The sequence below is a fragment of the Chelon labrosus genome (genome assembly GCF_963514085.1).
Source record: "Chelon labrosus genome assembly, contig: SCAFFOLD_80, whole genome shotgun sequence".
Lineage (NCBI taxonomy): Eukaryota > Metazoa > Chordata > Actinopteri > Mugiliformes > Mugilidae > Chelon > Chelon labrosus.
In genome coordinates this window covers 1-25,220 of record NW_028181552.1, presented here as the reverse complement: position 1 = coordinate 25,220, position 25,220 = coordinate 1, and the positions used below count along the sequence as shown (strand labels likewise).

General features: G+C 40.4%; 2 protein-coding genes across 3 annotated transcripts; one reads left to right on the top strand and one right to left on the bottom strand.

Moving 5' to 3' along the window:
• Positions 1–156: 156 nt before the first annotated feature.
• LOC311509888 (beta-galactosidase-1-like protein 2) lies at positions 157–6,467 on the bottom strand (the record flags this gene model as incomplete). The annotated part of the gene is made up of 18 exons (XM_084575327.1): positions 157–829; positions 937–1,053; positions 1,200–1,314; positions 1,504–1,591; positions 1,816–1,894; positions 2,073–2,144; positions 2,242–2,388; positions 2,805–2,911; positions 3,069–3,149; positions 3,240–3,377; positions 4,635–4,719; positions 4,858–4,922; positions 5,050–5,131; positions 5,210–5,302; positions 5,384–5,492; positions 5,585–5,680; positions 5,808–5,876; positions 6,304–6,467. 18 exons carry the CDS (start codon positions 6,465–6,467, stop codon positions 719–721), a joined length of 1,818 nt encoding a protein of 605 aa, XP_084431453.1. The 3' UTR covers positions 157–718.
• Positions 6,468–7,219: 752 nt separating this feature from the next.
• LOC311509894 (beta-galactosidase-1-like protein 2) lies at positions 7,220–24,835 on the top strand. 2 transcript variants are annotated; one of them, XM_084575335.1, is made up of 18 exons: positions 7,220–7,824; positions 8,541–8,726; positions 8,932–9,000; positions 9,458–9,553; positions 10,622–10,730; positions 11,194–11,286; positions 11,468–11,549; positions 12,271–12,335; positions 12,627–12,711; positions 15,504–15,647; positions 16,489–16,569; positions 19,067–19,173; positions 20,459–20,605; positions 20,874–20,945; positions 21,225–21,303; positions 21,424–21,511; positions 23,562–23,676; positions 24,606–24,835. In XM_084575335.1, the coding sequence occupies exons 1-18, from the start codon at positions 7,721–7,723 to the stop codon at positions 24,774–24,776; spliced, it is 1,893 nt and encodes a 630-aa protein (XP_084431461.1). In that variant the 5' UTR covers positions 7,220–7,720; the 3' UTR covers positions 24,777–24,835. The 2 variants fall into 2 exon arrangements, with proteins under 2 accessions (XP_084431461.1, XP_084431462.1); XM_084575336.1 differs by lacking the exon at positions 7,220–7,824 and adding an exon at positions 7,833–8,425.
• The last annotated feature ends 385 nt before the right edge of the window (positions 24,836–25,220 follow it).

Here is a 25,220-nt window from a genome sequence, read left to right as displayed (position 1 = left end):
GTTCATAAACAAGACAGATAAAAAGGAAGTGCGTTGAATTGTAATTCGATGGTTTATTTGTAGTTGGCATAAGGAAATGAAAATCAATACCAATAGCATTTAAAGCACTGAATGGAATTTAACATACTGCTGTATATTTGAAAATTAGTGCAGTATTACTTTAATTCAAGTAACTGTCAGTATTAATAAACTGTCCCTTAAAGACCCAGTGTGTCAGATGTAGTGACATCTGGAGGTGAAGTTACAGATTGCGATCACCTAAATACCCCTTAAATAACCATCCCTTTTGATGATTCGAGTGAGCTGTAGTTATATCCGAAACAACCATGGTTAATTTATGGAATTAACAGTTTGATTAAGAGTCAATGGGTGTGACAAATATTTTTAACGTGAAGTGATTGTGGATAGCGGGTTGATAATTTATGATTTCATGCAGATTTTTCGGTTGTGTTAGAGATGATCCACACATCATTGATGTCGGAGAACCTACAGTGGCACTCGGCAGCCTGAGCACTGCCATGTTTCTACTCATTGCGAGCTAACAAAAACACAAAAACTACTGATAATTAAATGCAATCACACATTAATGAGAACAAACTTCTGAATACTACCTTATATTCCATTTCCACCAAAAGATCCCAGTAAATCTTACACACTGGCTTTGTAATTGGTGAATCTGTATGCATGTGCATCTAAAGGTGTTTGTTGAAGTCCGTTTTCACAGCAGTGTGCAAAACGGGAGTTTGTAGACGTCAATAGTCTTTCCATGATCAGTGTTTTCTGCAAAAAGTATTTTGTCGTCCGCTTTTTGTTCCTCAAAAACGATGACCTGAAAGAGAAGCGAAAAAATACAAAACATAATGAATGTAACAAAATATAGACAATATAGGCTGAGTATCATTAAAATCAGCCATGTTTTATACTAAATATATATACCTGATTCTCTCCACTTCTAAGCCATGGCCCTGGGAGATAAAGAAAGTGCTGGGGACCAACACACCAGTGACGTCCGAGGTTCCGCCCATTGACAAATACGACTCCTTTACCCCAACCCTGTGGATGATTTTACTGTTATCAATAAACTGATACTGTAGCAAGTCCATTTTAAAACACTAACACAATTACAGCTCTGCATTTGTTAACCCACAACTCTTGATCTACTGGATGCAGTTTACCGCTCCATCAGATGGGCTACTCACAGGGAGTATGATGAAGGTGTCCTTCGGAGGGCCGTCCACATGGAGTCTGGCCTGGAAAAATCCTGGGACAATGGTTGACCTAAAGTCGGTTTTCCACTGACCTGAATTCATTAATCTAAAACAAGATCAACATTTATAACTGACATGACATTTGAAAGTCAAAATAATCTTGTTTATAAGCTATATTAGAGGGACTCTTCCATTTAGCCTACTCATAAAACAGTCCATTTGTCTAGGAACAGATCTCGTAGTCTAGACATTAATAGACTTTGACAAGATGGAAAATTAAATAGAGATAACAAACCTTTTTAGAAAGCCTGGCTTCATGTCTAAACAGAAGATGGTAAATCCTCTCAGAGGAGTGTGATTCAAGACAATGTCTCCCACAATACCTGGGACACATTATAAGGCAAATATATAGTCAGAACATTTACCGCCATAGCGGCTGTTTTGAATAATGTGAATAGATTTTTCACATATGGTAAAATGAATGACTTAGATATTCTCTAATCGAAATAGTACTCAAACAAGCAATGCACAATGACTGAAATAATGTAATACCAGTTCATCAGCATGCATACACTGAGCATGCAGCTGATACGTGAGGGCGGAATACCTTTGCGCTGTTCATCCAGAGCTTTCCCATAATTCACTCGTCCACAGTTCTCCACAAGCAAGCTCAATGTCCTCCCTCCCTTTGAGGCACAAAGCCCAAGCATCACTCAGAAAATTGTTCAGAAAAGAAAAGTGATCATAATGATGCAGTCAAGTATTTCTGCTTGCGAATGTTGGTGACCCTATTCTGGATATAATTTAAAAATATTTAAGTGATACTTAGATAATGGCACATATAGCTAAAAACACAGTCAGTACCTTGCCATCAGGGAGTGCAAGCTCTTGAGTCTTGTAGTCCAAACTACCGACACATTGTCTGTCCACAAAAACCTGCAAAACATTAACAGTCACAAAGACAGGATTATGCTCTTTAAAGCTGAAAGAAACATATTACACATGTTAAGTCGATGTATCTGTATGTCCTCACCAGCGCTCTGTCCCTGATGTTGTTCCTGGAGTTTAGGGCTCCTCCGGTAGTGATGGTGGTTTCATACAGTGTGTAACCATATGACTGGCCATTGTTGTTGTTGACAGGGAGGTTTTCCATGTTCACCGGCCGCTCTGACCTGTACGGCTGGATAAACAGTCAAAGATCCTTACAAGAATTCACAAGACTTCACTCTGTGGTACTAGGACCTCACCACTGAAAGTTGCACGAGATGTGTATGTATTCATCACAAGAGTTCACATAACAGCACTTGTCAGATTCATCTATAAAAAGCAGGGGATGTTAACACCTTTACGCATGACCAAGCCTGAACTGCCAGGTGTGAGGCATCTGTCTTGAGCATAAGCAGCATGTTGCTAGATCTAAGCAGACACATGGTGATAAGAGAGATGGCCTGACGTTCACCGCACTATGTTGGCTCTCCCTCCAGAAGCAACCCTATATTTATCTGATGATATGGTTTAGTTGATATAACATTTTCCGTTATGTAGATTATATAATCAGCTGTCACACCAGGCAGGTGCTTGCCATCTGTGGATTACCTTGTCTGTGAAATGCAAGCTGTCCCACAGTGATAAGTGCTGCCGGATGAAAACAGGGCTGTATGCTTTCCTCTCCTGGGGTGAGGGCACTTCAGGAAGAGGCTCAGCTGGAAAACGAGTTGGCAAACACATTTAATTAACGCTAATTGTGCCTGGATCAGTTATTCCAGATAATTAAGTTCTTAAATAAATAGCCAGGTGTGTATAAATTCATATAAGACGTGTAATGCAATCACTACTTAGGGATGCTTAGGAGGACCTTACAGTGGTACTGGCTGAATAAATTTCTCAAGAGATGATATTTTGTGGTGCAATCTCCAGCTTCAGACAGCGGAGCGTCATAATCTGCCAAGAAATCAATCACAGAAATAGTATGAAGAGATGCATTCACAAACAGTTTTAGATATCTTGGCTCTGAGGTTATCCAGGTCCTACCATAACTGGTGACCTGAGGTTTGTAGGTGCCAAAGTCCATTGCTCCATTCATGAAGCCAAAGCTGGTTCCACCGTGAAACATGTACAGATTAATTGAAACACCCCTCTCCAAGACTTCAGACACCACAGCTAGCATGTCTGTCAGAGGGGCAACACACATATGACTCTCTGTAACACTTAGAAATGAAGACATAACAGTCTAAGAGCAGCATGCAGCCTTGAATGGGTTGTGCAGTTACGCTACAATACTCTTCTCTGGTCCTGCTCTGGCCTGGTACTAACATCTTTCCTGAGAAATCTAGTCAAAGTGACCAGCTTTAAGAACAAGTGTGAACACACCCAGGACACATTCTGGATGTGTTTGAGATCCATTCACTCAGACCACATTAAGGGCTGTTTGTGTGAACACACACGTGTCCTGGGTCACACTAAGGACCACTTACTCAACTGGCATGCTTTTGCGTAAGCAGAGTTTTGTCTCATTCATTCAGAAAAAAACAGACACACAACCACTATTAAAAGGAAAAAGCACTGTAAGTGATGGCTGTGCAACAGTAGAGAAAGCCTTTAAATGTATTTTATCTTTGTAGTTGTTAACTGACTAAATAATATAGGCAAGAATAAACATTTTAAGTTATAGAATACAAGTAGACTGTGTGTAACTCCATTATGAAAAAGGTGTCTGCATGTTTTTAATTACCGATGTGCAAAGCAATTTGTGTATTTCCCCTACAATCATCACTGTCTCTAATTACCTGTAATACTGGATAATTTTCTTTCACAGCTGCAAACAGCGCAGCTTCCAGAGGTGGAGTTATAATCTGAGCTCTGTGCGGGTCCCTAAAATAACTAACTTTAGGAATGAGATCAGTAAAAAAAAATAATAACTTAAGATGTGTGCTTGCTTTGTGAGAGTGAGAGAGACATTAAAACTTGTTCCAAAATTTGTATCGTGTCCCCAAGTCTCCATGTCATGATGCACACACAACAAAGAGCACTGTCTGTGGTTCTCATACAGCCTTAGAGATCCATTAGAGAGAAGCTGTTTCAATATTCCTCTGCTGGTCAAGTGATGTTGGTATTTATTTGCGTACCAGGTGAAAAACTGTAATCGGATCTTGAGTGCAAGTCCGAGACACATGTGGAGGCCAGGGGTGAACACATGTACTTTAAGCTGGATACCTGACATTGGGTCACTAAGTGCACAGGTTAAGACTATGTCTGAACAGGGCCTCTCTCTGCTATAAAGCCAACATGCAAATGCACCTAAACAGATCAAAAGCAACACTCATAAGATCAAATATACAAATAAGTAGATTTTGTGTAACATTAATGTGGATAATGGAATGAATGGGACAGGTAATCATGTTGGATGTTGACCGGGGAAATTCATACCCTCAGCATGAAACACGTGGTGATGCTCTCCCCAGACGTCAAACCAACCAGACCAGTACTCCATCACCATTAGAGGCTTCTGGGGCTACACAGAAGAGAACGTGTAATAAACAAGCTTCATATTTTGCTGTCAATTTGTCAGTTAATGCGTATTTTACAAGCAACCAAACTGCAAATGGCAGACCGCCTTAATCATCAAGGACCACACGTTAATATCACTTACCTGCATATCAGCTAAATGCTGGATCGCCCCAAATGACAGTCTCTGAAGGTTTATTGTCTTTAGAACTGAAATTAGCAAGATATTATATTCTCAAACATGCAAAATCATCCCCCCACAAGCAACTAAAGTAAATTTTGGATTTATTTTTTTTGATATTTTTAGCCTAAGGGTTACTTTTTATGTCTTCATTACCTCCCTCCATGCCTTTATATCTCAAGCCTTCCCAGTTGTCTGAAGTCAGAAGGAGCTCATTGATTCCTCTGGACTGGAGACACTGCAGGAAAAAGAGCAGAACTATACTACCATGTAATGTGCACATTTCAGTGACAAAAAAAGGCCTTAGTAAACTCACGTTCTTTATAAATGGCATGTAGTTCTCATCTTTTGCGTACGATCCATACTCATTCTCAACTTGGACTGCAATGATTGGGCCTCCCTCTTCAAACTAAGAAACAAACGGTTTCTCTGTGAAATCAATTATTTATTTATTTTTTTAATTAAGGCATGAGACATAATGACAAATTACCATCAGAGGTTTGACAACTGAGAGAAGCTTGTCAAAGTACGAGTTTACAGCATCTACAAATCCAGGATAAGTTGTCCTCAACTGCATGTCTTTGTCTTGTAGCAACCAACTGAAAAAATAAAACAATATTTCTTATATAATATTTTCACAGTCATTCTGCTCCGATGGATGAATTGTATAGTAATAATTGGATGGCATTACCTAGGCAACCCGCCCATGTCCCATTCAGCGCAGATGTAAGGTCCAGGACGCAGGATCACAAAGAGACCCATCTCTGCTGCTAAATTGACATAGGCCCTAAAAAAATGAAGGTATAGATACCTTCTGCTCTGTTCAAAAATAACCAGTGAGGCGGTCGACGTTTTCAAATACTTTTGCATTCCCACGGAAATCAATAGAAAGAAAAAGCATACGCAAGCCTTACTTTAGGTCCAGCTGATCCTGAAAATTGAATGCTCCTCTCTGAGGCTCGTGCAGGTTCCACGCAACGTATCTGAAAAAGAAACCGTCATTATGTATCTTTATTGCAGTGGCGCAAAGGGATTCTGGTATATGGTTTGTTTTTATTTTACTTGAAGGGAAACTGTTTCATAAAGGCTTTTCATGCAACCATTTCAGAACGGCAATAACAATCAAAATTGTCCTGCTTTACGGAATACAGAGCATGAAACCCCCAGAGCAAGGGTAAAGGCAAGGAAAATTTGCCCTTTTAGCAGGAAGAAACACTGAGCAGAACCCATCTTATATGGGGAGTCCTCTAGGCAGGTAGGTAGAGACAAAGACAAGAAAAAGAGCAAAGTAGAAAAGAAGAAAAAGGAGGATCGGATCAGAAGCACTTAATCTGATCTTTATGTGACCTTCCTTGGCAAAAGGGCTGTGAGATTCCTGAGATTTGAGGCATGTGTCTGGTGGGAGCCTACGTTGTGAGAGTATTGAGGCCACAGGCTTTCATCTTGAGCAGCCGGTCCTCCCAGTAGGCTCTCGGGACACGGAAGTAATGAATGGAGCCTCCCAGGATGAGGAAGGGCTCTCCCCCCAGAGTGAACTGAGATGAGTCGGCCCTCAGACCCTCCACACGGCTCATTCTCTCCACGTCAAGGTGATGTCCGATGGGGAAAAACTGTTAAAGAATAAATGACGCGTCTGAGAATCACTGTAGCATGAACATTGACTGCACAAATACACATTTATGAAAGTACAATGAACTGAAAAGCTTACCAAGACTTACTGTGGAAGCCCAAAATGCTGGAGAATATCTAAATTACATGAAACACATTGTGAGAGCTGTGCCTCGAGCTGAGCTTACCAGAGATCATTTGCAGGGTGGATGGTGCTGGGAGGCCTCAAACACTGTGGATAAGGGAAACTATTGTTACTCTAGAACAAAAATATAACAGTGCTCCCTCTCTAGCCTCTCTCTCTAGCCTCTCTCTCCCTCTCTCTCTCTCTCTCTCTTTCTCCATCTATCTCTCTCAGTCACTCAGTCAGAGAAGAGCATCACAGTGTACATTGCACACATTGACAATATAGTGTATGCAATTTAAACCAAGAATGTACTGGTGCCCCCTAGTGGCTCTAAATGTAATCACAGCACGCAGGCAAGGGACTGTGTGCAACATTTTGAGCATGCTTGCGAGTTTGGCCTTTTGGTCGTTGCCTTATAGAAAAAAAAATCATATAGACATGCAAAATCCTGACCCTTCCAGTGGACATTTTGGACACCATGGGACATTATTCAGAATTAGGACCTTCAAATGCAATCGATGGATCGAGAAGAAGGAGGGGGTATAGACCTAAATGTATGGTGTGAGGTGACAAATCGAAGCAGGGACTTTTTGTCAAATATGTGTACATAATGTATTTTTGTCATCCATGGCAGGAATGCAGGTTTTCTTCTGCGCTGACTTCCATTTTTCCGAGCTCGGTCTGGAGGCCACGCCCACATCCTATATCCAGTCTTGTAATAACAAATTCTGACTGCGTTACTGACAAAGCTGGTAATTGTGCGACGGCCCCGAAGAGTAGTAGTAGACGTGTAGTGGGCACACACTTTTGGACAACCAACGATAGCTATATTTACTTGCATAATAGCGAACTAACTATTATTTTTCATAGACAATGCTTAGTTTTTTTGTTTTTAATAATTAATCCCGGAAGCACGTATCTCGGCTCAGTTTTATTGGCGTTATCATGTAATTTTGACAGGTTTCCATACGTTATTTCATATACTCGTCAAACAGTTTGCAGAAGACGTCCGGGCTGTTAAATTATGCGTTTTAATTCGCTCAAACACACTCAAACAGAAACCTACGTGAAGTCGCGCTGTATTTTTTGCTAATGGAAAGCTCGTCGGTGTTTGGTCTTCGTTTGTCTCTAAGACAAAGATATGTTGTACTACTCTGCATTTCTGCCGCAGTCATAGTTGCTTATCGGCTTACCAGGTAAGGCTAACTCACAATAACTTGTCTTCAACTCAAGAGTCCTGCTTGTGTATGGTCGGACACCCCGCCCACCAAATGGAAATGTTTACAGTTCCTCGTGGCTGCTGCGCCACGCTGGAGTGTGTTTCCTTGGTTATATATTACTGTTTAGTTAGGAGTTTGGACTTTGTTGCAAAGGGACCAACGTGTTACCTGTTACCTGGATATTTACTGTCTTGTGGACATTGACTCTGCACGTAACAGGTGAGGATACCTGATACGTGTTGGACTTCAGTCCCTGTTGGTCTCAGGTGTGTTTTTTAAGCGACCTGGGTCTCGTTTAAGATCCTTTCCACCGATTAGAAGGGGATTGAGTTCATGTACAGACAGTCTGCTGAACTGTGTGGGTATATAGAGAGGTCTGCAACACAACTGATTAGCTGTCAAAGTCTAACATGAACTATTCTGCCATGAAAGAGTCTTGCAAGATGACCAACGACATGGTTTTAGTATTAATCCAGGGGTGTGGCTTTCCGTTTATGATGCATTCAAATGCAGTGATAGCACATGAGACACGCACACAAGCTACTACTTGCCACCTGTGAACAAGATTTCTGAACAGGTGCGACTGAACCTTAATATCTGGCTTAATATCAGACGTACAGCATGCGTCTGATGTCATAGCTTTTAATCTAGCTGCACCAGTTCAGCAAGTTCTTTTTCATTTTGGTCCACAGGAACAGCCCCGAAGTGAGAAGAATGAACCGCGTGGAGGGTCTGCGGGCTGACTCGTCTCAGTTCACACTGGAGAAAAACCCTTTTCGCATCCTGGGAGGCTCCATCCATTACTTCCGTGTCCCCAGGGCCTACTGGGAGGACCGGCTGCAGAAGATGAAGGCCTGTGGCCTCAATACTCTCACAACGTAGGCTCCCACTGCGATTTACAACTGCAATGAACACCACCAGATAGCCGTTTTCTCTGAGACGACTGTACATAAATGAAATAAAATCAGTGCAAAGCGAAGTAGAACAGTTGCGGTTGTATAAAGTACTTTTGTATGAAATGACCAAACATTGAAATACTAAAAGCACACAAAAATCAGTTTTGTATCTTTTTTTTTTTTCCAGGTATGTGCCGTGGAACCTGCACGAGCCTGAGCGAGGGGTGTTCGACTTTGAGGATCAGCTGGATTTAGAGTAAGGACTGATGAGGGCAAGGGTTCAGTGGTGCTGTTTGAGAGTAGATGAACTCCTGCAGATGGCACTGTTGCATTGCAAAAGAGTTTAGTTTTCCCTGTCTGGAAATATGTGATACTGCTGAGAAGGTGTACCTTTTTTGATTCATTAATTCTGCAATTTCAGTGTCAGTCATTGTTAATTTGTGGATTATGATGGCATCCATCCATCATACGTCTTGCCTGCTGTCAGAGTAATATTAGGAACAGGTGTTGTGTCCCAATGGGAAAAATATGAGCTGGAAAATAAATTGAGTGATATATTTTAACATGAATAATATATCATTTGAAATTGAACTTCGGCTTTATCTTGACTTGAAAATGACAGTGTGTCCCCACTTTTTATTGACTATAGTGAAGATTTCAAGTTGACTGATGAATAAATGGCGCTGACAGCACATTTTGCATCTTTCTTCTAGAGCCTACCTCCGCATTGCAGCCGACCTGGGCCTCTGGGTGATTCTGCGTCCGGGGCCGTACATTTGTGCTGAGTGGGATTTAGGGGGACTACCCAGGTAAAACTCACAGAGATGTAGTGAAGTGTTGCCTTAGACATGTCTTATCTGGCTTACAGCTAGAGTAACATTATGATGCATTATTTTAAAATGGCCAGTGGGGTGATTCCTTATTAAATTGGACTGGAGATTGATTGTTCAGCCAGGTAATCTGTTGATTAGCTATGACTTTACTGCGGGCTAAATCCATTAAGCTATTCTAATTGAAGAAATCATTTTCAGTTTAGTCATGTGAATTGTTTTGAATGTGCCAGTTTTTAGTTTCACCAGCTGTGTTTCTGCTGGAAAGACATTATTTTGATTGTTCTTAGAGGGCGTTTTATAAGATACAACAAGGCCTCACATACAGTGACTTACACAGCAAGACATAAAGAATAAAGAACAATATATTGTACATCATATAAGTTACACTACGTCTACGCAGATGAAAGTCACAGATTCCTACCGCTAGACTTTTAGTAAGGCATCAGAACAATAATAATATCTGACAGGCACATCTCCCTGAAAGGAAGAATTCATTTACTTCTGTAATTAACATAGATTAAAGTCAGGTAATTGTTGGCAGAAAAGACTGGAAATATGTATGTAAAGATTTTCAGTCATTCAGTTTCTTTGTCTAAATGACGCATGGAGAGTTTAGGTTTATGTTAGGAACATTGGGTGAGTGGTGCACGCTTGAAGTTCACATGATTAGGGTCTTTTTAACCACCAGACATTCACCTTTTTGGGGGATACATGTTATAACTGTGTTGTAAGTGGCTGATAAATTGCGTCTCAGTCCACCTTCCCTGTTCAGTGAGTTTTTTTTCCCCACATAAATGGCTGGAAGCACTGCAGGTATTTTCAGAGCAGACATGTCCTCGGGGGATGTGAGGTTGATTTGATAATCATCCAAACTGAGTGTTTCTAGGGACACAGCGAGGCGCGACTTCTTCCGCTCCACATTTTATGATAGTCACGCTCAGGTTGGTGTGATTATCTTTAGAAACCTAAATAGCGTTCATGGCACTGCGCTGTACTTAAGCAAAGTATGTAAAATGTTTTGGTTTGGCTGTGATATCTTCTTAGCTGGCTGCTACGAGATCCGAACATGAAACTGAGGACGACCTACTCAGGATTCACGGATGCAGTCAACTCCTTCTTTGACCGGCTAATCGAGAAAGTCGTTCCATATCAGGTTGGTTTGGTTTACTCTAAATTTTAAAATACACGGATGCTAACCTGAATAACTAAATACTCTTAAAATGTAAGAGAATGAAGAAGAGAAAATGAAATGTGACAAGATATTCTGGTGTAAGATCCAAAGCAATCCTAACCCAAATGTAATTGAACTAAAATGCCAACATTTGTAGCCACACTATTCATTCATCCATCCTGATTATGCCTATTACCACCTTCTAATATACTGCAACATCCTTTGGTTGAGCACATAGTAACCAGTGTTAGCATTTCTTCCAGCGGTTACCATGCACACTTGAATTGCTTTATTTGCCCTCTGTCAGCTCCATGCATCACTGAACCCTCTCAGATTTCTATTTCACAGCGTTTATAAAATTCAGCTGCACTGAAGGTAGGAATGGTCCAGAACTGCTGCCAAGCTCTAATATGTGTCCTCTATTCATTGGCTAATTATTGTGCAGTACTCCAAGGGTGGCCCAATTATAGCAGTTCAAGTGGAGAATGAATATGGCTCCTATGCTAAAGACCAAGAGTACATGCCTTTCATCAAGGAGGTAAGAAACACAGCTGTTAGTGTTTTCAGTAATAATTTGTAGCTCAGAAATGATACTGCTCTTATTGATTTTGCTCTCCCTGCTGTCTTCCTCTCACTCGCACTCATCGTCAACAATTATATTTTCAGAGAGAGCCTCTGCTGTTTTGCTTTGTTGCCTCTTTAATCCCTCTTCTTTCCAGGCGTTACTGTCAAGGGGCATCAGCGAGCTGCTGGTGACCTCAGACAACAAGGATGGGCTCCAGCTCGGAGGAGTGAAAGGAGGTATTGTCAGACAGGTTGACAGACAAACAAGCCTGTGCATACACACACACACACACACACTTTACAGTATGTTGGTTAGTGTGTGTTGTTTTCATACACAATGGAGAGAGCTGTGAGCCAAGAGGAGCTCAGTGTCATGCAACTGCAGTCCAGAACCAAACTGTTGACACAGAGGATCCTGTGCTGTACTCGAGACTTGCTCTTTTGTCGTTGCATAAATATTATGGTAAAAGAAAAATCTGCATATTTTTCTTTGACACATGCACTTATATAACAGACATGCATTAGTAACCATTGTTTATCGGCCTTTATAAGGTTGGTCTAGCTATTATGAAATATTCTGTATTCACCACACACACTGCATTAATATATTTGATATAATTACAGGACACAACCCACCACGTTATTTTATAATTGACTTTTCACAGGGATATCATGATATATTGTAATACATCTTTTATACAATGTACCAATATCTCATGTTATATACAACTTTAACAGTGTAACCAGTGATGCGGTAGCTTACATTGGAACTATTTCCAGCCTTTTAGCTTTGTGAGTTTAAGGATGGTTTAGTTTAATAGGGGCATTGCAGGTGGTTTGAATAACCACAAACAGCACTGTGTACAGAACTATGTGAGTTTTTGCATAATTCCCATGAACAATTGTTGTCATTTCTGTGTTTTATAACACAATATTGTACTTCTCTTTTTGTTGGAAGCACTGGAAACCATAAATTTTCAGAAACTGGACACAAATGACATCAAGTATCTGGATAGGATACAAGTGAGTCAAACTCTGCACTGGATAGACACATAGTTATGAATCATTGCTCTATTCAGGTAAATCTAATTGGAAATGTATGGTAGCTACCTTTCTTAAAATGAAGACTTGGAAACTTGCAAGAATCTTGTACAGAATGTTGTACATAATCTATTCAACATGCGTGTTACTACAGTGTATAGTAAAGGAAAAGGACATGTCATATACATGGACAGAGCTTTGATTTAGCCTTGTTTGTGCTGCTTTCTGAAACTGTCAAACTATTAGTAGTACTAAACCAATTTTCTTCACTAGCCTGAGAAACCCAAGATGGTGATGGAGTACTGGTCTGGCTGGTTTGATCTGTGGGGAGGCCTTCATCATGTATTCACTGCTGAGGGTAAGAGAGGACGTATCTTTTCTTGGTTGGAGGGACATACAGGGTTTCTCAGAAGAGAAACAAGTATACAGACGAAGGAAAGGCAGGATTTCTGTCTTTCATGAGGGTGAAACTGTTTCTTTGTGTACAGAGGATCAGTCAATAATACTGGCTAATTTGAGACTGGGGCAAGACAGCTTTTGTGCTGCAAGCTATTACACAATCTCTGAATGTAAAACAGAGTGTTTTGAGGGTAAGACAGTCTCAGTGCCTCAGGGTAAGAAAGATCGACCTTTTTAACTAAGAAGAAAGTAGTCTCTGCACCAGGGGAAAGACTGGCAAAGGACAAACTCCCTGCTACGGGGGTTGTGAAAGATGAATTCTTCAGGCAAGACGGTCTCCCTCACAAAAGGACACAGAGCACACTCAGTGGAGCTGATATCCTTTGCTTAACACATGGTCTTTTTTTTTAACTTGAGATATGATATATTTTACAAGCATGGTATGTTCTGAGTATCACAAACCACTGTCCAATTCTGTTATCACTGCCACTGGACGTTTGATGATCAGAGGACACATTTTCGGATACTTCCTTCTTCAGAACTGTTCAAAGATGTGCACTGATTCTCACTCGCTGTGCTGAACAACCACTTCCGCAGCATCCACATCCTTCTATTTGTTTGAGTTACACACACACATTAGTGCCCTGGCCCTTGACTGGATTAAACTGCATTGCTGTTCATGGAAACATCAGTATGTTTTTTTTCTATCAGTTATTTTTACCTATGTTACAAACAAAGAGATGTTCCCAGTCATGTTTCTGCTGCCAAACTCCATGGTGTGCATCCTTAAACTGTCCATAAATGTGTTTAACATATTTTTTTCTCTCATAGAATATTTGCAGAGATGAATCTGAAATATAGATTGCTAGCATGGTTGTGCTTCTTGACCTTTGTTGAGGCACTGATATGGATTATGTGTTATGTCAGGCACGTGCAGTGTTGGAAGAAGTTCTTAAATCATTTAACTAAAAGTAATGATAATGTTCCGTATCCAAAGTAAAAGCACTGGTGTCATGGAGGGAATAACGGCTGCATTCTGCTTATTGAAGGTCTTGCTGTTCATACATTCACTATCACGTCTTACTGTGAAACTTAATGGGACTGAGTCATCATGAATTCCTTACTGTGACTAGTCAAATTATCTGCTGTGAAACAAGCTGATTGTGTTGTACACACCAGATAATTGGACTGTTGTTATTATTAACACACCGATGTGAAAGTATCATGTTACTGTTGTAACTGATCGATACTGAGCTAAGCACTTATTGTGCTGTTTGACACCTCTCAGGTCTAACAGTGCCAAAGCTTCAATCTTCAATATAAGGTTCCAAAAACCTTATATCCTGAACACAATTCAAATGAACCTCTCATAATAATAATATCCTTTAAGTAGTATCTTTGAAGAAGAAGTGTAAGGTGTGTTGATGAACTAGAATTAAACTAATAAAGAAAGTACAATTAAAAACGGGTGGTAATATTCATCACATGTTCTACATTCTAAACTATAGTGTTTTAAGTAGGAGATTTTGCAGAGAATGAAGCATCACAATTTTATTGTAGATAATAAACAAATGTCATGAAGCTGAAATGTAGTGAAGTAGACGTAAAATGTTTATATTCAATTGAGGCATTCCTTGTAAAATGTGCCAGTCAATTCTCTGTTTATTGAATGATCAATAACTCAGGTTGTTGTTTCAGTTGGATATCACCAACACCCACGGCATTAGCATTAGCTTTAGGTGGATCACCTTGTCCTCAATGTTGCTACGGGCCCTAAAAGTATAAAAAGTTCAAATGTAATATTCATATGAAAGAGTCAGTGGTTCATTAATGTACTCTCCACTTCATGCCACATATCAGCCATATAACATGTTCCATGTGTTATAGCCAAGGAGGTGATATTTTTAGCCTAATGTACAGCCAGGACATGAATGATGGCACCTTTTTCATAATCATAAAGATTAATGGCAGTCACACTCCCTGTTATCACCATAATGTGGACATCTTATTTCAAACATACAGTACAGAGCCCCCTTTTTTTACTCCTGTCATTCCCAGCAGCCATTCACATCTTAACAAAAAAAATGTTCTAAAAATGAAAGGGCCAGCCGTCTCGCTTCCATATGCACTTTCTCCTTGGCGAGAAAAGGAGAAGAATAAGACCCCTCGCTGTGCAGAAAGCGTCAAAGTGATAAAATGAATACTGGAATATTCAGAGGGGATTCATGTCCTTGACAGTTCAGTGCTCTGCAGACTGCGGCACGCCCAGCAGTTGGTCACAGCTAGTACCGCCACCATGAAACCAACCGAAGCCGGCTCTGTCACCCTGCGCAATTGTTATTCACTAAGGCTCATGCCCTTGATTCAAATCATTAAACTCAGTCTAATTTCACTGCTAAAGTTCAATTTGAATACTTAATTACTTGATCTGCTACGCTCACTGCAAAAGGTAGGCAGCTAATTCATCCTGGGATGTAGACTCTTTTTATAGGTGGAACATTGCCTCGTAATGAATTATAGTAACCAGTAATAGGGCGTGTGGCTGAGGTTCGTCTATGTTTCAATTGAATTGGAATTGAGGGCAATAGGATTATTGAAACATTTGCTCTGGCTTGTTAAAGCTGAAATGGAATAGATTTTTTTCTTTTTGCTACTCTTAAAGACAAACGAGTCTTTTCTGATTCACTTATTGGTCCTAATTATACTAAATTAAACATATCTTTAATTTTATTTTTTCTATTTTTTCAACAGAAATGATACCGGTGGTCACAGAAATTCTTAAGCTGGACATATCCATCAACCTTTACATGTTCCACGGCGGGACGAATTTCGGCTTCATGAGTGGGGCATTTGCGGTTGGCATACCAGCACCTAAACCTATGGTCACAAGCTACGGTATATGTGATGAAACTGTTTTTCTTTCCTGTGTTTCTAAAGCACAATTTTATTTTTTCAATAATATTTATTTAACACTGAATAAAGACTAAGGAGGAAAATTGGCTTATCCTGGATTGATTGGTCTGACTTTAACTTTAGGGTTCAGCACAGATATGTTCTTTAATAGCCAGACCCATATTCTCAAGTACTGGCACTATTGGTTTTATTCTAATTTTCAAAGCTGACTGACTCTGAGCCACGGCAGGCTACAATATGCATGTTTTATGCATTTATCAATCAATAATTAGACTGAACTAGAGATGAAGTGTCTGCAGTATACACTGAAACCCGATTAGGGGTTTTAAAATGTCCGTAGATGGCACTGTCTTTTCTCAGCAGCGTCTGACCTTCTCTGACTGCTTAGCAATTTGAATATGCACTGCACACAAATGAATTCATTACCTAATAAAATGCACGGCAAATGTAAATTAAAGATGGTACAATGGGTTTTATATCCACCTCCATTATGCTTTATACTGTAACGACCTTGCTCTTCAGAAAGGAGGTGAATTATGAAAACAGCTCAGTAGGCAACACCACCTCTGACCTTGACAGTCTTTGTACCTGTGTTTATCCCTCTGAATGCCTTTTACCTTTTTGACTCAAAAAAAGAAGAAAAAAAAAAAGAGAGGAAAAAAGGCTCCATTTTCTGTCAAGATAAACCGAAATGTGTCTCGGCCCACTGCTGTCTCAAGATGTTTGATAGGGGAGCGCAGTGAAAGCATCTGCCACGGTAAGAGGCATCCCTGCCTCTCTCTGGCTCCTGAGCCTGCTGTTCTGATAGCGCATTATCTTTCAGATTACGATGCTCCATTATCCGAGGCTGGGGATTACACCACCAAGTACCATCTTCTGAGGAATTTATTCAGCCACTACCACAGTGAGTGTTGTGTGTTGTTGCCGCGACGGGCCCCACATCTTCTGTCTCTCTTTCTCTCCCCTTCCTTTCATCTTCCCATTTAAGTTAATTCTCCTTGTAGAACCTGTTCTCAGTTGGCTAAAGCGGGATAACTTTGCATATGATTACAAGCACGGATTGGATTTGGATTTGTGTGTGTTTGTGCGTGTGTGTGAGATTCCTACCCAAGTCAAAACCCCTCAATTACTGCCTAATGTGAAAATGACATACTATGCCTTCTATTGAGTTTATTGTTCATGAATTTTCCCCTATTTGTAAAACACAGATTTTGTGGTCCTATGTGTTCTGTGGCCAGGTCTAGCTTTTGGCAGTCTGGGACTGAATCCAGAACAACAAAATAATAATAATTTGCCCAGCGCCGCGGAGACTGGATATAGTTTGAAGGGCTACTTGCGCGTGATTCATCCTTATGTTTGTAGTCTGCTGAACAATGAGCAGTGGCCTGGATATGAGAATATGTGAGGCTGAGAATCATTTGAGTTCTACTCTGCAACCACAAACACATGACCTAATTCTTTAATTAGATCATTTTGATATTTGGTTATCGTTGGGTTACCAAGTCAGGCACTTTGTGTCAGCAGCTCTTTGCCCTTTGGTGGTGTTTTTTTTTTTTTTTTGTTGTTTTTTTGTGCGTAAATTGGCGTGGATTCAGGCGGATCTGTCAAAGGTCTAACACTAATGATGCCTCTTAAAATAGATCTTTGGGGTTTTCTTATTATTTCACATCTGGAAGAAATTGTAAATCATACAGTATGTAATTGAAGTAGCTGCCTGTCTGCCTTGCAATACTCGACCTCGCTATGTAACCGTTTTATCATATTAACGTTCAAATGATTAATTTAGGCGTTGACACGCTTCCAAAGAATAGGCCAAATATAAAGGAAATCTGACTACTACTATTACAGTATTCTGTTCAATATTGGATTTAAAAATGTAGCTGATTTGCGATAATATGTTGTATAGGGAAACAGTGACTTAGTTTCATAAATGTCATTTCAGTCTTCTTGTGTTCAATGTGAAAGGTGACATTTCTGAAGGCACTGACTTTTAAGCGTTGCAGAGCTGCTTAGAGGAAGGTGTTGTCCATTATCCTCAAAGCTTCCCTTAAGTGATCCAGCTGTTAGCAGTTGATATAGAAAGACTGTCAAGCCTTTTCCAGCGGGACTGCTGGTGTCCATTCATGCTGTAACACCTTTTAAAAGCAGTTGAAGGGTATGGGCAGCCACTGCTAAACGTTGAAAAGAGAGAGTGTTTTGTAAAGTGGAATATAGACTGGCTGCTGCTATGGAGGGCATGTTGCTCATCCAAGAAGACTTAAAAGCAGTTTCCAAGCGACACTTGACTTTTAGAATTGGTACTGAGTGATCCATATGCTGGAGAATATAAAGTAAGACACTATGGAAATTACATTACTTACTACACTTACTTTGAAATTTGGTTCTTCTCTCATTCAAAGCAGCAAAATGATCAGTTACTGTCTCGGTGACTTTGGTTATGTTCCTGAGTAGTTCTCTCTCGGTAGAAAGCATGGCTGGTGTCTTCAGACATTCGTGACACTTTGTTTTTCCCAGAAATGTCTTGATCACTAGCCAAGTGGCTGCTGCTGTGATTGGAAACAAACAAGTACAGAAAAAAGACCACCCATTCAGACTGCAATGCAGCGTTTGCTGTTTCAAAAAAAAGAAAAAAGAAAAAAAAGACCAGCAGCCTTAATATCTGAATCAGTCTGGGCGATTTTCAGCAATTTAAATATTACCCAAAAAGGGGCATGCCAGCTGCACTCTCTGGAACATGATTGGACGCTGATTGGAAAATATTCAGATGCACACGAGCAGTCTACAGCAGTCAGTGACAGCTAGACAAACACTATGGTTGATTATAATAGCAAACAGATCCCTTTCTTTTTCACTTTGGCGGGGTGTTGTCTTATCACCCCAGTGGAGAAACCGCCCATGGCGTGCAATAGGCCAGACGGTGATTAGTCACCTTCCACATTATCATCCCCCTCTCTGTCTCTCTCACTCTCTGTCAGTGTGTGTAGATCATCTAGACTTCTATTATACACCACAGAAAGTAGCCCAAACCAAGCCACCTCTAAAACATTGTAGGGGAAAATGACTGCAGATATACTTTATAGTGGAACCCAGGAAACTGAGTCTGCTGCATACAATTTATATTTACCCAGCTGTAATAGGGAGAGAAGGTCGATAAAAGCTGTGGTATAATTGAATTGAAGTTTTAGAAATGTCACATTTACAGCTTCAGTGGGGGTTGTGCATCTGATTTGGGCTGTTGATTATGACATACTGTATTTTTGGGCTGTGCGGACTGGATCTCATAACAGCGGATGAGTATTAAAAAACCCTAAGCTGCGCATCACCAGTCCCCTGGGTAAATAATGGATAAGGACAAACAGAGAAACTGCAAGCTACGCTCATTTTTCCTCCTTGTTTTTCAGCCCAGCCTCTCCCTGAACTGCCCTCTCTCCTTGAGAGGAAAGCGTACCAGCCTGCTGTCATCCAGCAGCACCTGTCTCTGTGGGACTGTCTGCATTTCACTGACAAGGTAAGCTATAGTCGCACAGTGTGCCACAATCTGAGGCACAAAAAAAAAAAAAAACACTAACATCTTTTTGTAAAACAAAAGGCTTCTTTAACGCGTAGCAGAGCCACAAGGTTGTTTACAGCAGTAATACATGAAACAGTCTGTGCATAAGGAATTCAGCCAAACCAGTGAAACTAAATTAAAAGGAATATTTGCTGGTAATTATGTGAAAGTACAACGAATCAAGGGCATGAGCCTTAATGAATAACAATTGCGCAGGGTGACAGAGTGGCAGCACTGGCTGTGACCAACTGCTGGGCGTGCTGCAGTCTGCAGAGCACTGGTCTTTGTAAAACCTGAAACTATGCGTTTTTCTGCTCATTGTGCTGTTTTGCACATGAGGTTCTCAACTGTTCTTCCTTACAACTGTCCAAAGCCATAATAGAAACAAGGTTACAGTAATATAATCACTGTGATCGCCCGTGCTTGGTCCAATTTCCTGGACCAAGTGAAAGGTTTGAGTGGCGAAATGAAAAACACTGGTTATGTTATTTTCAACAGTTTCACCCTGACTACACTAGTGGCATTCTTAGGGACCGGCAGGAATCATCTGTGTGCTGCTTTATGACTGTAAAGCAGATTGGTGTGGATATAAAGTCTTGAGTGCAACAGAGGATCTTCCCTGTCCAAAGAAAGGAAAAAACAAAACTATTAAGATTGAAGCAACCAGGAGGTGACTGCTAATTTTCTTGTCCAGCAGCCTACTTCAGCTATGTACACCTTGTTCTTGAGTGGCATTTATAATCAAGCCAGATGCAGCACGTCTGGCAGTTGTTTACAGCATTAATTATTCACTCCCCATCGTAATGATTTCCTTCCCTCCGACACGACAATTACACTGCACCATGTACCCTCTCTCAAAAAGAATGGTTTCTCTCCAGTGGCTGAGAGAGAGGGGCTGAGTAGAGTTTGGGATTGTGGCTGCATGTTTGGAGGTACAGTATGTGGTTTATTGTGCCGTAGTAGGCAGTGTTTATTGTAATGTGAAATGTGCGTAAAGCACCTCCAAAGGACATGCAAGGTAATGTTACTGAATTAAAGAACGCAAGGCAAGAACGCTTCATTAGGTTTGATAAATTCTCTCTCTTATTCAAGCCATCATGACAAGCAGGAGAATCACAAGATCCCATCTGCACAGAGAAAATTCTTTTGAGGAGGCTTGTATATGAAACATTTAAAGTGGTGAAAGGTATGAAGAGGTACATTAAGTTCCATGTCTTATTCTCTTCTTTTGCATATTTTGTAGCCTTCGAAGTCAGAGAAGCCGGTGAACATGGAGAATCTCCCCGTCAACAATAACAATGGTCAGTCCTACGGCTACACGCTGTATGAGACCATCATCACCAGTGGTGGAGTCCTCAACTCGAAGAACAACGTCAGGGACAGAGCGCTGGTGAGGACAGACACAGAGATAATGCATCCACAGTCACACCTTTGAACGTTGCTTCACGAGCACATTTGCACTCGGCAAGCTGCAGAAATCACACCCCTGGTCGGTGTACTTGTGGAGTACAATTAACATGCCATGCATGTCATCCACACGCTTGCTTGTGACTAGTATGTTACTCGTACTACATATTTTCTCCCCTTTGTATCTTTTCTGTGTGGTCACATTAACATATATCCTTAAAATGATATTGTTTCTATTCCTATTTTTCTAGGTGTTTGTGGACAAACATTTTGTTGGTGTTCTGGACTACAAGGTGCAAGAAATTGCACTGCCTGATGGAAAGGTACCTTGTTAGCGCATGTGTCCTTCTGTATGTATTTTAGAACCAGTCGGGTGTTTTCAAAAGATGTGTTAAGCCAGCAGGAAACCATCAAATCATCTGATTAATGAGTAGTGAGCTTCAGCCTTACACACCCAGACCAGCCGTGATCAGGTGCTAAAATCACACCAGTTGAAATAGATTTTTGCCACCTCAGTTTTTTTTGTGAACTCTTTGCATTGAGGACCTGTAAACTATTTCTGTGTAATGCCTCTCATGTTTTATGTTTTCTTCCCACTGAAGGAAAAAAGAACTTTAGGTTTGCTGGTGGAGAACTGTGGCAGAGTGAATTATGGGAAAACCCTGAATGAAGAGCGCAAAGGTACAAAAAGTTCCTCTTGCTTTGTAGATGTTCCAGTCAACACAAGTCCTGCTGAAAGATCTGTTTTCATTAGAGACCTTGAAAGCAAGAAACTGAAAGCAGCTTTGACTCACCTTTCAGGTCTTGTTGGAGATGTTGAGTTAAACAAGAAGCCCCTCCAAGACTTCATTATTCATAGTCTGGAAATGAAGCCAAGCTTTGTAAACAGGTTTGTGTCTTTCAATTATTATCCCCCCCCCCCCCCCGTAACAAAAAGAACATGATAGAAAAATTTAGGAACCAAATAACACCTTGCTAAGACAGTCTCTCACGTCAGACATGTTAAGATTATAAACAGAACAGTGGCTACAGTACGTTGCCTCTCCGGGCTCATTAAAATCAGCTCTGTAATTTGCAAGAGGTTCATCATGACAGAAGACATTTTAATGTTTTCTCTGATGGTTTATTTGGCATCAGAAACAGCGACAGGACAAGGTGTTGGTAATATATTCTACAGTACTTACATAATTATGCAAAGTAAAATCTTAAACGCCCGATGGACAAGATAATAAAATTGCTTTTAATAAAAAATGTAGTTAGTGGAATGTGTCTGCTGACAGGAATGTTAGGGCACAGGCACAACAAACCAACATCAAAGAACTACCTGCAGTGAAGGCCAACTGTGACGTCACCTCGCGTTGCCTGTGCCTGGGCTGAAAAGTTGAACACACTGCAAACATCACAGCCTGCTGTACAACATGGTTTACTTCTTTGTGAAAAGAAACAACTCTTCCTGAAAAACCATTAGAGCCACTTCCAGCCTCTCGCCTGGTTAACAGTCTGTTAATTTCTTAATGATGATGGCATTGTGAAAATGTTTGTTTACAGTATTTTGAATGTTCCGATTAGATATAAAACAAAAAAACCTTCTGTGCGCCCTTTGAACTTAATTTCAAAGTAATTTGTCTACTGAGTGTGGGAAAACTAGGGCCATAGACACTCACTGTCGGCCTGACACTGGAAAATGTCCAACCGGTGGCCTGTCGTGTTATGGCCCTAGGATTGAAAGGAGAGGGTAAATTAAAGCCTCAGTGTGTAGAATTCAATGGACATGGTGACGCCATGACAAATGTACTCCCTATGTAACAAAGTTGCTGTTAACAAGCACTTATTTTTAGATGCTATACACAAAATGAATGAAAGCATAATTATGAATATTGTGTTCCATTTCTGCTAACAGACCCTGACTGAAACTTGTGGAACTTTAATGTGGCGTTAACAAGGTTTCAGAGTGTGAGTCTAAATGTGTCACGTAGACTGAAAACCCAATCAATGTTGCTGTCACAAACAATATCACAGCTTTATGCCAAACTGACTTGATCAGCCAAGGTGTAGCAGATTACTGCAAGTAAGCCTTGAACATGATGGGCTTTGAACACTACAGTATATTTACTGTACATTGTGGAACGTTTGTTTACACCGTGAGTGCACAAGCACAGAACACGGACAGCTGTGCAATGGAAAAAATTGCCTGAATCATTTCAGCACGCACAAGCCCTGTTGTGTGCTGTTAAATGTGGTGAGAGACCTTTAATGTGACACCCATCCCATAATCGTCATTAGGTCTGGTAGTTTCTACACATGGTAGCACAATGTTCAGACGTGATAAGGTCATATCACAGGACTCGTTGCACCCTAAGGCGTAAGAGCTTCTTCTTGGTGATGTTCCCATATGAAAAGACTGTAACGCCCCTCCTGTGCATTATTAATGTTTTTAACACTTTCTCATAAGTTTCGACTTGTATTAAGTGATTATTTTTCCACAGACTATGACATTAGTTTGTTTAAAGGTTTATACTTGACACTAGAGGTATATACACAGTAGATAAACTTTATTTTAAAGCCTTTTATAGTTACCACATAGTACTACCCTGGGATTCTCCACCTCATTCTGAAATGTTGAAGCCTTGAAGCCCTCTGTGAATGAACACTGAAAATTCATACCTGAGGAAGAGATTCTGGTCTTGCATTATGGCAACCTTTTCAATTTCCTTGACGGCAAAACTACTAGCTTGTGTTAGTGAACGTGACCATTACTCCTGCCATCCATGTCCAAACTTTCTCTTGACATTTACCGTAGACAGTTTAATATTAGACATGATACAGAGCCAGCGGGCAAACAGGCCTCCTAAAAGTCAAGGCTGATGGATCGTCTTAATAAAATTTGCAACGGTATGTACCTAAACATAATATTTGTTCCTTTTATTCTCCTATTACAGACTAATGACTTCAGGTCAGTGGAAGCCTATGCGCCAGCAGCCCTCCTTCCCGGGGTTTTTCCAGACCACGCTCTACGTGAACAGCTCCCCTAAGGACACCTTCATCAAACTCCCTGTGAGTAGGACAGCCAGAAGAGATGATGGTCTCAAGAAATTAAAAAATCCACCAACAGAAAAAATAGAATGTCAAAACTTCAAAGAACTTTATTTCTGAATAACATTACAGACTTTTTAGCAGGGTTTTAACGCTATTTCTAAATATACATTACAAGTTTTACATCTTACAAGCTTTGCACTTAAAAGCTGTGGAGTATACTAACTTAATACTACTCCTGTAAATTCATTTTACCTGAGTTGGACCCTTGTCCTACCTATCTTATTTTTTAACTCAAACCTCAGTTATATTCCAGTGAGTTGTGCTCTACCAAATATGAGCATCAAGTCTCTGTTTGCATGGTCAGGTGGATTCGATAAAGCAGGTCTGAACTAAATCAACAGTTGAAAGCTTTTCTTCACCCCTTTCCCAGACGGAGCTGTTCTAAATGTAAGCAAGACATTCAGTTTAGAAAAAAATGCCTTTTAACAGCTCAGTGTTTCGTTCCGTATCATTCCTCCATTAGATAAAATCATAGGATTACAGTTGACTTTTGGTTTAGTAATTGATGTTAGAAATGTTGATTGAATTAGTCATTAATTCATATTTACCTAACAGCAGACATCCCCCAGAGAAATAGCTCTTTGTGCAGCTTTATCGAGTGCTGGCTCACTTGTAACTCATCAGATAAATTTACACTATAATGTTATTCCCTTACTCTGGTTATTGATTCACCAGTCATTCCCTCCGGTTGTACTGTACACTCTACCACCTCGCTGAGTGTTTTCCTTTTTATTAACATTTTTTTTTATGCCAGTGCTGGAGTTTAGAGAAGTTAAGAATCATTGTATTACACATCCCTTTAGAGAGGATGCTTTGCCATGCGTTGCGGGCAGTCAGCAACATGTTTCAGTCTTGAAATGTTCAGCGCTAACTGACTGTGTTCACAGGGTTGGAGCAAAGGAGTTGTATTCATCAATGGCAAGAATTTAGGACGCTACTGGTCGATTGGTCCTCAGCAGACTCTCTATGTCCCAGGCCCCTGGCTTCACCGTGGGGACAATCAGGTACTGTGTCTTATCCACACACACACGTGCTTACCATTTAGAAAATGGATTTAAGTTAGGGCAAAGGCTAAGGGTATGTTTCTGTTTGTTGTGTTTTATTTTGCTGATGTATGATATGTGCACTGTTCATTTACAGTAGGCATGCATAACCTGCTACATATGGGACATGTTTTTTTACACCCCCCCCCCCCCCCCCAAAAAAAAAAAAAACAATTTGAGATATTTCATTTTCATGATAAAAACAAAATTTTCTATTTCATATAACTAAAAAAAAAAAATCACTAGAGAAGTAATATTGCAGACATTTAGGAGACAAGAGCACCAATGAAACCAGTCAAACCAGCTGCCATGGTGTTTGTGTGGACAAACCATCTGCCGTAGTTTATGAAAACTGATCCAATGTTCACTGTGATAGCAATGACACTACTCTGAGGGACTGCTACCAGTGACTTAGTCTGCCAAGTATGTGACAGATGTTACAGAAATGATTTCACATTA